Consider the following 15,125-nt stretch of genomic DNA (forward strand, 5'->3'; position numbering starts at 1 on the left):
TTTTAAGTCAATATAGTCCGATTTTTGTATATTAAAAGAATTATAAAATCTCATTAATAATGCAATAATGTGGCCTGAAAATTAGTCGGAAAAGTTATCGAAGTTATCGTCGCCGGATTTACTGTCGCCGGAAAAATTGCCGGAGCTTTTGATGGGAGATCCTTGTTGATGAAAGAGATGTAGTGAGGGAGTGATGAAGAGTGAGGGAGAGTGAAAGAGAGTGGGATAGTGAGTGTTAAAGTATAAATACATATATATGTATTTATACAGGACGTTAATAGGAAAATTTAGGGCGGTATTTAGGAAATGAGCACAACAATATCTCACTCAAAGAAGTAAGACATTTTAACACCTCTCCCACAAGTCTCACATTAGACATTACCATTAGTCGATAACTTCCAACCTTATTTCCCTCCATTTGAAGTTTCACCTTCTCAAAAAATCCAGGGTTTATACAATTTCTCATACCTCAATTTATAAAATTTATCCCTCAATTTCTGGAAAATATTCGGGGTCATGAAACGTGGGTATGAAGGTTCTCCATCTGGGCCTCCTCAATCTCGATTCAAACCCAATCCAGAAGGTTAATTTTTTGCTATTTCATTCCTAATTATTTGATGTAAAGCAATTTTTAGGATAAAGTTATGACCTTTCTTATGTGAATTAGGGCTATGTTACTATGTACTATGTTTCAATGATATAAAATTTGAAGCTTTTTTGATTGACTTTTGTTGGTTTGCTCTCCTGTAATTAGGGTGTGTCGAGATTTAAGAAGAGCATATTAATAAAATCCACTTTAATTTTTTTTAGCCCCCTTTTTTCTGGGTCATTTGTGTTTTAGTACATTGAACTATGTTTTGATAATGGTAATTTAGGAGATGGGCAATTTCTAGAGGAAGAAAGTACAAAAATTTATGCTAGGAATGTTGCTGATCATTACAGTGCAAGAACTAACCAGACATTGGAAGAACGAGAAGCAAGCCCAATTATACATTTGAAAAAGCTTAACAATTGGGTATTATTTTGTGAACTCTAAATAATTTTTTTCTGAATTTTTTTTTCATCATAAGAATTTCTTACATTTGTATGGAATCTTGTAGATAAAAAGTGTCTTGATTCAGCTGTATGCCCGTCGTGGGGATGTTGTTCTTGATCTTGCGTGTGGAAAGGTAATTTTGGTTTTATATGATTAGTGATATTGTTTAGTGATGTGACTTAATTCTGAATGTTTCTTTATCACATTATGTGTTAGGGTGGAGATCTTATAAAATGGGACAAGGCAAGGATTGGATATTATGTTGGAATCGATATTGCTGAAGGCTCGGTATGGCATAAAATCTGAATTATTACTTCCGCTGTTCTCTTCTGTTTTCTCGATTGGGGCTAAGTTAATTTTTTAGTTTTTGGTTCGGTTTTAGTTGATTTGAGAGGATTGGTGGGACCAAATGTAGTTAATGTGAGCGTGAAGTGGTAGGCTCTGACGATCATTTTTAATATGGGGCAATCTTCTAGGGACGGTCCGGAAGAGGAAAATGGGAGTGAACAAAAAGGAAAGAGGGAGTAGTTGCTGTTATGGGTTTTCTCTTCTTTAGTGCTGCAAGCTGCTGAGGACTTGTCTGATAGCTGTGCTCAATGCTCTTCTTCTTGGTATTGCTATATAGCAAACTTAACTTTAGAGACTCTGTGCAGATAGAAGATTGTCGTACACGGTATAATGGTGATGCCGATCAGAATCAGCGTCGGAGGAAGTTTTCATTCCCTGCCCGCCTATTATGTGGAGATTGCTTTGAGGTAGTTCTGATCACAAGATGCTATCTGTGAAGATTTTATCTGATTATAAATTTTAAATAGATATATGTGATACTGTATGGTACATATTGCAATATAGTACTCCCTCCGTTTTCTTTAGCTATACTCACTCGTTTGTTTGAGTGTCAGTTAGAAAACTTTGACTATATCTAGTAATCTATGTACGAGAGAAAATATAATTATGAAATCTTGTTAGATTCATTTGAATGTGTAACTCAAACACTTACCTTTACACAGTATTTTTACTAATACATTATGAAAGATACTAATGGTCATATTTGTGCATTAGAGACCCTGCGTGTTTCAAGTGAATATAACTTAGGAACACAGAGGAAGTTTTACTTAACTTTCGTGTTCCTGTTAGTAGCTGGCTGTTTCATCAACTATTGTATTTCTTATGGACAGTTGGACACATAAGAACTAAGCATGCTTCTTGGTAGATGCTGATACTTTTCTCTTTTCAGGTTCGCCTGGACAGAGAATTGGCAGAGGAAGCTCCCTTTGACATTTGCAGTTGCCAGGTTAGTCCTTGCATAGTTGAGTCGGAATTCATGTTATCTTGGTAGCTTTAGACTTTCTCTTTGATAATAACTTAAGTCACTGATGTGTTGCCATTATTAGCACCTGGTACGGCACATTGGTACTTTTTTTTGTTTTTGTTTTCATTTTGGTGTATTTCGGTATTTCCAATAAATATTATTGGTTTTATCAATTGCATGGGTACTTTGGACATAGGTTCACCTTAATTAGAACATTCTAATAGTAAAATGTATATTTCTCTTATTTTTGTTAAAGAGTATGAACCGTCTATTTCTGATAGATATTGACTATTATCGATATGTATAGTGGTGAACTGAATATTGACGTGTTTGCTACCCTTCGATATCTTCAGTTTGCCTTGCACTATTCATGGTCTACTGAGGCACGTGCACGGCGAGCTTTGGCAAATATTTCAGCATTACTTCGGCCAGGAGGCATCCTGATTGGGACAATGCCTGATGCCAATGTTATCGTCAGAAAGTTCAGAGAAGGTTTCTTCTTTGACTAAATAAATTTTTGCTTGTGTTTGTGTACATGAGAAACAGTAAAATGTCAAGCAGAATTCCCTATTTTCAATGTTTTAACATTTGTGACATTGAGCATGGTAGACAGAGGAGGCTTTTTGTTACAAAGATCACACTTCTTATATTAGTATCCTGGATCTTCTGCCCCCTAATTAAGCCCTGTATTCATGTTCATTGAGGCTGTTACCGTCTGAAATGCGCAATTGTTTTAACTGCTGCTTTATTTGAACAGCTGTATGCTTTGCATGCCAGCTAATCGATTAGAGCTTGAAAATCATGCTGTGTTAAATTCATGTGTGTCAGGAAATAAGCTTGGTGAGAACCTTTGATGCTAACACCTAGTACTTCCCATGAATTTTCACTTCCTTCGTTATTTTGTGGTAAACCAAACAAGCGCTAAAAAGTAAGAAAAAGCAAACCAAAAACCATGCAGAACACAAATGTAGAGCATCCTCTGCTACTTCAACCCCTACGAACTTTTCTATGTATCATTCTTTTGAGCATTCCTCACTTGGTCAGTTTGTAGTTGATAGAGATGCATCCTTCCGCTCATTTAAGCTTTTTATGTCGCATTGCTATGTCCTTGTATTTCTCAAATTCGGTGGTTCAAAAAGATTTTAAACTGAACAATTTGACTTATCATGTCATGACACTCTTGAATTGGATACTTATTTGGTTTCATGTCCTTAGTCATCCAATCTGCTGTGGGGAACATTCATTTATCATGATACCTGAAAGAGAAAATTGTCTTAAATTTTCTGCTCCATAACATCTTTTTAGGAGTTCGGCAAAAGTATAATATGAAGTCAGGATGTCTTCTTAAAGATAAACTGTCTTCCGAAGTCATGAGGATTCAACATGTTCAATTCTTGGTCGTTAAAGGGTAGACCATATGATAATTATTAAGTGATATTTTCTTCAGTTTTGTATCAGAGCTGGTCAAACTCAAGATACACCTCCTATAATTATTAGGTGATTTATATTTCTGTCCCTGAACTGGTCAAGACTCGGAATACACCTCCTAGAGTCCTAGGGTTTGAGAATCTGCTATATCTATATATAGGTGTGATCATATACTGTTAACAGGTATCCAAACCTTTACCATAATTCTATCTTCTTCATGCTGTATTGTGGGAAATTTTGAACTTGTAAGGAAGTCAATACCAGTTCAACCTGTGTGTTTTAGTGGTTTCCCAGGTTATAATTGATTAAAACCATTAGAGAATGATAGCACAACAGCAAGAAGGAAATAGAGCTGGCCGCAGATGAATATTGTATTTTAGCATGATTAGTCATTATTTGAACTTTAAAGAGTGATTCATATGATATTTCTAAGTCATCCCAAATAATAACTGTGTCTTGGAGAGATCTAATTTTCCTTAAATTATTTGCAGCGGAAGGTTTAGAATTTGGAAACAAAGTATTCTGGATACGTTTTGATGAGGATTATGCTGATAAGGTGCTGTTTTGTCCCTTTCTGTTGGCATCCATTTTTCTCAATTCTCATTCTTTTTCGTGGCTGGAAATTGCTCTTCTCAATGATTAATTACTGTTTTTGGGTTTCAGAAACTCAGAGCTTCTAGTCCCTTTGGTATCCGGTACAAGTTTCACTTAGAGGTATTGGTTTGTCACTTTGTTGGATTGGAGGTTTTTGGACACTGCTTTATTGTAGAAGTCTGGTTGAATGAGACTGTAATCTGTTCAGGCTATGCTTCATAAGATTTCACTGAAATTATTGTGCTTTAAGTTTAATCAATTCACACTTAATATCACAGATAAATGTGCTTCACTGCTTCTTTATATTAAGTTGGAGCATTATATATTACTGATGCAGTGATGCTCTGTTATGGTTTCTAGTGTTTGTTGGACATCCTGTCTTACCTCTCATGAATTTTGTTGGTCAGTTTGTTTATGTATAAAAGATACGCCAGAATGGGAATGTTGTTATCATTTGTGTTATTTAGAAATTTGAAGTCCTTTTCTTCGAGTTCAGGTTTCCAGGATTCGTCCTAACCATGTATAATTATCTAGTCTTTCTTACGTATATGTCTTCTGAAATACCTAGTTTCCTTTGTAGGATGCTGTTGATTGTCCTGAATGGGTTGTCCCTTTCCATGTCTTCAAGTCACTGGCAGAAGAGGTATGGGTTTACGTTCTAGCATTCTTTGTTAGCACAGCAATGCTGTATATTTCTAGGCATTAATTGAGAGTCAAGAATATCTTTTGTTGTTTGACTAGTAGAAAGCTTGCTATTTTGAGCATAGTTTGTATTAAATTTCCTGCAGGTAACTTCTTTTAGCTGACCTTTCAGTGTTGATAAACAATGGTGTAGACATTCAATATTGTGGTATAAATTGTAGAAAGGAAACTTATAATTGTGGAGGATAAACTTTAAGTAGGTTATAAACATGGGAATGCAAGGAACATGATGTCAATATGGTTTCATGTTGATGATGCTAGTTGTTTCAAAACTCTTTTCTATTGCTAAACTGTTGGAACATGAAACTCTTATCAAAACCTTGATTCAGAATTTAGTATATATGGTCCTGATCTCTCTCCTTTTGGGTTCATGACAACTTTTTACTTGAATTTTTTCTTTCATATTTTCCATCGTTTAATATTTGAGTCACCATAGCTTCACTTTGAGAATCTTCTTTATATATCCTAGCTTACAACTATCTGCGTTAGTTCATCTTTGTTGATCTGTATTCGCAGATATTATGATTAATTTTTTTGTCTCTATTATCCCCACTTTGCAGTTGACCTCTATCATGCTCTCTCTGGGCTTATTTTGTGATATTTTTTCCAACTGGCACCTTTTTTGAAAAAATTATTTTATTTTTATAATTTATCCCTGTCTGTTACTTCTCTTTTTAGCTTTATTGGGTTGCCATGCTGATTGAGGTGCTTTTTTCACCAAAGCTGGCTAATTAGAGGATTGGGTTTTAATAAACTTGCGATTTGGGTCGCAAAGAAAGCTGTTGGTTACTATTTTTTCAAAAAAAAAAAGAGAACAGAAAATATGTGCAAAGAAGAATTCATATCGCTTAAGCAAGGGCAGTGGGATCTGTATATTCATATAAAAGACACTAATCAGAAGTACCACCATTGAGGTGTCTTGGCTGGTTAAGTAAATTATAGAGTGACTTGGTGTGAGATATTGTGGTCATGTAATGGTAAATCTGGTGATGCAGATAAGATCTGATGGCATTCTCCGGGCTCTAAAGAAAATATACTGTCTATGGCTGGAGGTCATGTTTACCACACCATCCCGTTTCAACTTCTATGATTATTACAACACTTTTGTCAGGGTTTTTTTTTTCTTATGTTTATTTGTTTTTTGAGGTGTAGAGGAGGGGGTTGTTTAGTTATACACAAACCTAACCTGAATCTATGATAGTTGAGAGCCTGTCTCCAGAAGACTAATGATAAGAAAAGCATTAAGGGTTCGATTGATTTGATGGAAAACATTTTCCATGGAAAATGGTTTTCCATGAAGATATTTTCCGGTGGAAAAAGCAAATGAATTAGTTTTTCTTTATTTGTTTTGATGGAAAAATATTAAGCAAAGAACGGGAAAATGGAGATATTGGGAATGAGAGAGTGGAGGAAAATGGGTCTCCTTCATATTTTAGAGGAAAATGTTTAAAAAGGGACGGAAAACTCTTTTCTACCTTAGTTTTCTTTTTAAATCCCTTGTCCAACCAAGTAATGGAAATTGAGAAAATATTTTTCCTCCAAAACAAATGGAGCCTACGTGGCCTGCTATTTCATTACAATGGAGGAAAATTATTGAGCTATCTGATTTAGTTCTGTATTGTCCAGACTTCAGAACTTCTGATGCCATCAGAAAAGCATTTAGGTGGTCTTTATTTAGTTGCCACATTTCCTTTCGTGGTAAAAGTTTTTGGACACTTTGACTATTTTATCCTCTACCCCACATGCAAAAAGCATAGACAATTGGGTCAAGTTATACTCTCTCTACGCTTTCCTTAATATTTGTGCAAAAAGGCATTTGTTGCAACTAACAAATAACAGTAGTATAATATGGCAGGTATCTTTAAGCCTTTAACCATTTCTTTATTTTTTTTTCTAGATTATGATACTGTTTGAAAGATTGATCTTGAAATAGATATCATCTTGTGGAAGAATAAATTTCATTCATGCCTCTGGTATTTTTGCAGTATGACTTTGAGCTAGTGTTTGCAAAAAACAATCATCAATTCGTTGAAGAATATTTGAAGAAGCCAGAATTTGTTGACCTTATGAGGAGGTTGGGTGCTTTGGGTGATAACCAGGATAAGAGTGAGTTATGTACTTCTTAGTGGTCATCTTCCTTCCACCCCTTCTGTAGTAGTAGCTTGTAAGATTGCAACAGGAAATTAAGAAAGCCTTCTGTTTGGTTTGCACTTTCCATATCAATGGTTCTTGCTGTTGTCTGATTTCAGGTACGCTGACACCAGATGAGTGGGAAGTAGCGTACTTATATTTGGCGTTTGTGCTGAGAAAGGTATCCACTGGTTTACTGCTTGCTTTAAGACTCTTCCCTCTAGCCTGAAGTACGTGTGTCCTGAACTCCTGTCCTGCTGATGGTATATGAGATGTGACTAAGCTTAATTGGCAAAGTCTTTAGGAGGTTATACCTGATTTTGGTTCTTGAAGCTTTTCTTCCATCTGTTTGACTTTTGTCTTTTGCCTGTTTTGCACCAAAATGAAGTGTCAAATTCTTTAGGTTTTTTTAATGACACATCTTTCTATTATGTTTGGGCTCTGTTTTTCTTTGTTTGGTACCTCGGAAGAAAACTCGGGGTGAAAATGGAGGGGGAGACTGGAGAGGAGAAAGATGAATGTAAAGAGTAGGGAGTGAAATGTGATATTCCTTCCTTCAGAAAGGACTTCCTTTTGTTCTTTTTTTACCCCCTCATTAGAAAACGAGTTTTTACTCTTAACGAATCAAACAAAGGAGAACAATTCTTGCAGCCAAATACTTGAGGGTATACTAAGAATGTTTGCGTTTTTATGGAATGCTACTATTCTTTGATGAATCAGTTGTGAAGTACTTAGCAGTCTGAGATTATCTTTCTGTTCGATTTCAGCGAGGCCAACCAGACCAAAACCAAAAGCAAAATCAAAGTGAAAGAAAGGGCAAAGCAAAGAACCACCTATTAAAGGAGGACGTCACATACATTAACACTTGAGATTAACTGGACTTCGATTTGACTCAATCTTCGACTGCGACAACAAAGGATCACCAAGGTGGGCCAAGGTACTATACAAGATGGCCAAAATACGGGCAGGCGTTTAGACCTTAAACTTGGGAAAGCTTTCAGTCGTTGCACGATCTGCCAAGCGTCGATCACACACTGGCTCAATTCATTTTTGTTAAGTATCATAAGCTTCTCCTCAGAGACAGTGGGTTATTTCAGTCTGTAATTACAAGGAGATGAACTTTAACTTTTGATCTTCTCTTCTTTGGAAGGTGGTAGGTTTAGGGATAACATAATTCCTCCTTTGTATTTTAACTTGCCAGAAGAACTACTGGTTTTGTACTCAATTTATTTTACGAGAAAGTTGATAAAAACACAATAGAAGTTAAACTTATAGTGATAGCCCTAATGACTCATTTATTTCAAATTATTCAGTAAATTAAACTTTATTAGTATTTTTTTTTTTGAAGGGAAACTTTATGAGTATTTTTATATTCTCATATAAACTGTAATCGAATTATTGCACCAATCTGATAAGAAGTTAAACTTTGCTTTGATTTATTAATTTTCTCTTGTAGAATGTGTATAATACTTGCATCATGTCTTATATTCATGATGAATTTTCTCCATTTACTTGTATCATATATTCATATGGGTCTCTTTCTGTCTCCTTTTTTTCATGTACTTCTGTAAAACTATGTCTAACCTACATGATTCAAGAAAAATAAAAAGCAAGTATTGGTTGAGTGGTCTATCTGAAATTCTCAAAGGATTTACCTCATAGTTCCTTTTTTTTTTTAATCGATTTACCCCTTTGTTTTTCCACCGTTTTTAAGACATCCATTTGAAAGTGGTTCAAGTGTGGATCAATAAAAATTCTAGAAGCTTAATAATAACTTTAATCAACATATTGCAACGAATTTCACAAAATCATATATAATATGTCTTACGTGTGTTTCTTTCCAATTTATAAATTTTGATTTTCACGCTAATGCTAAAATTTGACCATGAATATCTTTAATTATGTACAAGTAAAAATCATAAAAAGTTGATATTTGGAAAATATATATCCAAATGAATCTAACATGATCTCACATGACTATTTATTTCTTAATATATAAATCACAAATGAAGGTTAAAGTGAAAAATGTAAATAATATCAAAGTATAAGATGTGTAAATTAAAAAGAAACAAATATAGTATTTTATATTGATATATTAATCTTAAAATATGATCAAGTTGATAAACTTCGACTTAAAAAAAGTAAATAAAAATAAAAAAGAGTACAAATAAACAACCACCCTAATTTAATTTATGTTCCTTTCTTATTCAAAGTCTCTTCTATATTTTTTTTATCCCATTACGAGGAGTTTTCCACCATTTTTGACGAGTGGACTAATCTCCAGCGGGGATTTGCATGGGTATCTCAAAGGGCAACATTCCTCCCAACTGGAATTTTTTCCATATCCAAAACTCAAACCCGAGACCAGTAGTTAAGGAGCGAGCGACTCTTAACCACTCATGCCAACCCCAATTGGTCAAATTCTCTTCTATATGAAGTGTATTCCTATATTGATGGTTCAAAGTCTCTTGAGTTTCTGACTAGGTCAGCTTGTCATCTCCCCCATTAGGCATTATTAGCATCATCAATGTATCATCAATTCATCTAAACCAAAAATCAGCCCAAAAGTTTGAGACTTTCATATTCATCCATATTTTATATAGATAAAGCCAATATAAACTAATTATCACCAATTCCCAAAAGATTTTTTCCCTAGATTTTTAAATTATAGTAACAAAATATATCCAGAAATAGAAATGGAAAGTCCTTCACTTTTAAGCAATCTAATTTTAAAAGTCTTATCCTCTTCCATTCTTAAACTCCTCGAATATTTCACTCAACAAAATTCCCTCATTTTCTCTCTCCTAAATCACCCCTAAAAAAAGGTGTTAAATTTCACCATGGGAGGCGGAGGAGCCATGAGAGCGGCGGCAAAAGTCGCCGGAATCGGAGTTTTATCAACCGGAATTCGCGCCGGCGGTTCGACTGAAATTCCGGCGAATTTGGCGGCAAGAAATGCGGTCCGACCGGTTACTTCCGGATTATCTTCGACCGGAAATTTGAGCGTTGATCAGACGGTTCAGAGACCGGCTTGGGAGATTGATGATTGGGAGTTTGCTGGAGGCGAGGATGATTTCGTTGTGGACCGGATTAATTCCGTTAAACCGAGATTAGTTTTTGGACCGGTGCCGACTTTCGAGGAAACTAAGGAAGCTACTTCTGAACTCAAAGATGCTCTTGATAAGTATTGCTCTCATAGTCCCATTCTTTTGAAATTTCTTGTTTGATTATAATAGTTTTATCAGTAGTTGATGATCAAATTGTTGTCGAATTCAGAATTGCATGGTATGAGTAGTATTTTTTGCGTTGGGAGGCGTGAAACTCTACGTGTTGCAATCGATATAGAACAGAGGATATATGTAGAACATAGGATATATGTAGTATTTCTCCGTTTTAAAATAAGTGAAACGCTTCTTCTCAAGTAGCTCTCATATAGACTAGAGAAGTATTTTCACTTATTTCAGAACAAATGAAGTATTTCACTGTATGAATGTTGTTGACTTACGTGCATAAAAATGTTTGTCATATCATTATTGTGGCTAGGAGAGAATAACTTGTGAATTTGTGTTCCATTGTTATGGCTTTCGATAGTTTTTCATGGGAAGCTACTTCTTGTTGTTGCATCTTGCATGTGTATTAATTCATGACATAATAAAACAGGAAGGTCTACGCTTCTATTTGTGCCACGTGGCACGTGGACTCGCATCTAACACTGTGTATTTGTACCAAATGGTCTTGAAATTGGTACCATGAAAAGAGTTTATTTATTTTGGAATGGTACTATAAACTTTTTTTAGAAAAAGAAATGGTACCATATTTAGTACCATTCGATAGCTAAATGGTACCAAAATATTGGACTGATGGTACCATATTTAGTATCATTCATTAGCTAAATGGTACCAAGATATTGGACGGATAGATGGAGATGAGGGCTCTAATGTATATCCTATTGAAGTCCATTTGGGATAAACGAAATTGAATTATTATTCATAGAAAATGTGAGTGTTCAAATGGAGCAAAATGTCCAAGACAGTTTGAGTCCTTTTAAGAGTGTTTTAGGAGGGAAGGAAGTCAAAGGAAAGAAGAGTTGTTTGTTATTAAATGTTTTAGTCCAAGAACATGTGATAAGGGGTATTTTAGTAAATTTACTTTATGTCGCTCCTCTAATCCTCCTATCTATTTATTGAGAACAAGTCCTCCGTGGAGCTCCTTTATTTTTGGTGGCTAGAGGTTCAACAAGGATGTTGATGGGTATAATGCCTTTCAGTTTGGTCGCAACATTTAACTCATAAAGAGAGTATCTGTTTTGCACCCTGTTTATCTATTATCTGACGAAAAAGGAATATAATAAGTAGATTGAGACGAAAAAGGAATATAATAAGTAGATTGAGAGGGATTTATTTAATGAGGAAACTAGATATCACTGTTACACCGACACCTTCATTTACCTCAAAAACGGGGTGTCGTGTCCTACAAGACACTTTACTTGGATACTTCATTTTAAACTAAAAACTTGGACTTTTTTCTACAAAATAGCCGAGTCGGACACTTGGACACCCGTATCCGAGTAGACACTCCATCCGTGTCTGAAGTAACATAGCTAAATATTATGGGGAAATTTTGCAGAATGTTATCGTGAGGTTGGAAATGTGCTCTTCATTTCTTATGTATATTGTTAGCAAGTCAAACAAATTGGTGGAAAGATTACAGAAATAAGCATAATGCAGGACTGGTGACCGATATCTTCTTAGCCTTATATCAAGTCTATGATAAGAATTACTGTGATGTGAACATGCATCATGGGCTTTATGATATGAACTGCTGTGATCTGGACATGCATGAGCTTTATGTTCGCATCTAGTTTGAGCTTTCTATGTTATGACATTGTTATTGTAGCTAGGTTATATTTATATAAAAGGTACTTATCTCCAGGGTGTATCTCTCTTCACCAAAATCTTCTGGAAGTGTGGAGTCATTCTCAGCTCTTCACGAGACCAAAGCTTGCATCACTCATGAGTCACCTGTGCCGAAAAGTGCAATGCAGGCATTTAAGCTGCTCAAAGAAAATCCTGCTGCCCAGGTTTTCATCATCTTTCTTCTCGTTTGTGTTCTGCTCATGTCATGTTTGTTAGCTGGAAAGTCGTAGATCTATACATCAATATTAGTTTGTAAGGATATCATTAAAGATCAAGATCTAACAGACTAATCCAAAGAGGTTGTTGCCTGATAGCCACTATGTAATGGAACTAATGGAACTAACATTTGCTCCTCACTGACGATGGAGATTCCAAAAGCTGTTAATGGACGACTGTTTTTGTTCAAGTCTCTTCTCTGGAAGTCGTGAAATTTGAATGGATCTTTTTATAAATGAAGTTCTTAGGCTCTTACAAGAACCAAGCTTGTAATAACGTAATACAATTAACAGCTGAGTTGCAGACCCAGCTCTGATAAGCTCTTGATTCTTTATGGCTGCAGTTCAGAGAAATGGTATTAGTGCTGTCATTAGAATCTGTCAAGCAGACTGATGAAATTATGTTGAGGAAGTTGCAAGTTTGCATAGCCATAGTTATACTATGCTCTAGTCACACAATTCCTGAAATTTTGGAGTAATATAAATTCTCTTGCTAAATTGCTGTTTCACCTTATGAGTTGCACGGTTGCACCTGAATACCTTCGATTGTCAGGATTTCTTGTGTCCCTGATATGGTTTCTAATACTTTAGTATAGTTTTGCTTCTTGATTTTGTTTTCTCCGACATTGCTGTTATCTTTTGATTTGTTTCTTTCAAATGTGTGAATGCTCTTAAAAGGCTTTAGATGTGAGTTTATTGTAGCATAGTTCTATCATCTACGCGCAGAATGATATCTTCGATTCAAGTGTTATTTTCGGGAATTGCTAAAAGTCCTTTGATAGGATATTTGGGCAATGACGAATGGATGACTGCTCTTCTATTAATAATTATTACTTCATTTATAGTTTGTTTGAATAAGGGGAATATGGGAGAAAAGTGGGAGAAAGAAAAGGGGGAGATTCATTTCCCTTTGCTGAATATAACATGGGGGAAAGGAAGGCAATGGAATTTGTATGATTCATTTCTCGTCCTCTCTTGATTAACTAATTCTATCCAATGCGGGATACTGTGTTCCATGTTCGCTCCTCCTCTCTACTTCCCTTCCATTCCTTCCATCATATGCATGCATCCAAACAAAGTGTTCATGTGAGCTGATCATTGGTATCACAATGGTAATATAAACTGGTAATGCATCAGCTAGTTGGAAGTCATGTACAACCAAGTGAGTCAAGGATCGTCCTTGTAATGGTTGACATCATTAAGGAAGGACTACTGTAAGTTCATGCTTTTATTGCGTTAATTCCCAATTCTTTATTGCTATGACTTTGTGATACATTAAAAACCTATGCTAGAACATTTCAATATAAGAAAGTGTCAGTTTGCTCTTGCACTTGACATTTGGAGTTTGGATGAGCTTTATGTGTGTATGAGTTGCTCTTTTACAAGTCTTACTAAACTTGCAATGCAATATATTTATTTTACTTCCTGTTCTTGGCAGACTGTAGTTGCTTCAATTGCCTGTGATCCTAATGTGTGGAACGCCGTGATGCAAAACCCTACTCTGATGGAGTTTCTCGATTCAGAGAAAAAATGTAAGAACCCTTCTAGACCTGTATCTTCTTTTCAGATTGGAGTTGTTCCCTCCGCTTTTTCTCCTTGGTAACTAATGTGGACTTTGAAGAAGTCTAATCTTGAATATCATTGCTAACAGCTACTGCTTTCAAGAGCCCTGAGTTTGAGAGTCAAGAGTCTCCAAAGAGTGAAGTAGATTCTACTGATTCCAATGATCCTGAAGGTCTTCATGGTTTGATGGCTATGCTGGAAAATGTTAAACTTACTGTGGTGGACATGGTTCAAAACTTGACGAATTTGGTCCAGAGCTGGTTTGCCTCCCCGGAGCTAGACAAAAGATCCGAAGCTACTGATGGTAGCTCCAGAAGTATCTTTGCTGGTGGATCATTTATGGCACTAGCCATGATGGTGGTCATAGTGGTGGTGATGAAGCGAGCCTAAACCTCAAGTCCCTTGGTTGTCTAATTTGTCGATGCTCCAATGTTTCATCATGTTGATGAATTATATTAGGCTCTGTTTTATCAGTTTGTGGTATATGTAAGTACATTTCTCTTCTTGGTATGGCTTTTGATAATGTACAGTGAAGTTTATCCAAAATAAATGGATAACTGAAAGTTGAGACTTGGTGGTAATACTTTCGTTGCTCAGCCATACTCAAGGACTCAAGGTATATATTTGTGTTTTCATTATTTTGGTTTGGGTTGGCCGGAATGTTGTAACGTGGGAAGCTCTGCCCACAATTGGTCCTGCCACCGTCTACGTAACATTGGTGATGACAGTAATGGTAAATTTTGATAGTCGAAGAAATGAAAATCGTGTGAAATGCTTTAAATTATCTACTTTCTGAGAGCTCTTTTTTCTTCTGATTTTCAAGTATTTCAACTAATTTATATACTGGAGAGTACTTTAGCTTGGCTTTTCGGAGTTCATCGTTCTTGGGATAAGGAGTTCGGAAATAAAATCGGGTGCTTCAATAGGATGAACGTAGGAGAGGCAAAATCAGATTGTGTAATTAGGGATGGCAAATGGGCGGGGCGGATGCGGATACCCCTAAATCCACACCCACCTCCACCTAAATTTTCCATACCCACCACCTACCCGCCAACCATGGCGGGTACAAGTTTCCATATCCACCTCCGCCCACGCGGGTATAAGGTTATACCCACATCTACTCCACCACCCAAGTGGATATCCATTACCCACCTATACCCGCCCATCACCTAGGTGGACTTTCCACCCGCCCACCTGATTTATTTTCTATATATAACCTATTATATAAA

The 15,125-nt window shown here is 35.9% G+C and overlaps 2 protein-coding genes across 2 annotated transcripts; both read left to right on the plus strand.

Annotated features, from left to right (window-relative positions):
• The first annotated feature begins 353 nt into the window (after nucleotides 1-353).
• LOC104907108 (mRNA cap guanine-N7 methyltransferase 1) lies at nucleotides 354-8,482 on the plus strand. Its single transcript, XM_010695990.3, has 13 exons — nucleotides 354-583; nucleotides 876-1,015; nucleotides 1,101-1,169; nucleotides 1,253-1,324; nucleotides 1,690-1,791; nucleotides 2,274-2,330; nucleotides 2,702-2,840; nucleotides 4,268-4,332; nucleotides 4,440-4,490; nucleotides 4,951-5,013; nucleotides 7,058-7,178; nucleotides 7,322-7,383; nucleotides 7,970-8,482. The coding sequence occupies exons 1-13, from the start codon at nucleotides 517-519 to the stop codon at nucleotides 8,069-8,071; spliced, it is 1,110 nt and encodes a 369-aa protein (XP_010694292.1). The 5' UTR covers nucleotides 354-516; the 3' UTR covers nucleotides 8,072-8,482.
• A 1,246-nt stretch (nucleotides 8,483-9,728) lies between these two features.
• Nucleotides 9,729-14,534, plus strand: LOC104907109 (hypothetical protein). Its single transcript, XM_010695992.4, has 4 exons — nucleotides 9,729-10,386; nucleotides 12,135-12,282; nucleotides 13,772-13,865; nucleotides 13,985-14,534. The coding sequence occupies exons 1-4, from the start codon at nucleotides 10,043-10,045 to the stop codon at nucleotides 14,284-14,286; spliced, it is 888 nt and encodes a 295-aa protein (XP_010694294.2). The 5' UTR covers nucleotides 9,729-10,042; the 3' UTR covers nucleotides 14,287-14,534.
• Nucleotides 14,535-15,125: the final 591 nt, after the last annotated feature.

This window comes from Beta vulgaris, chromosome 4 (assembly GCF_026745355.1).
Source record: "Beta vulgaris subsp. vulgaris cultivar EL10 chromosome 4, EL10.2, whole genome shotgun sequence".
Lineage (NCBI taxonomy): Eukaryota > Viridiplantae > Streptophyta > Magnoliopsida > Caryophyllales > Amaranthaceae > Beta > Beta vulgaris.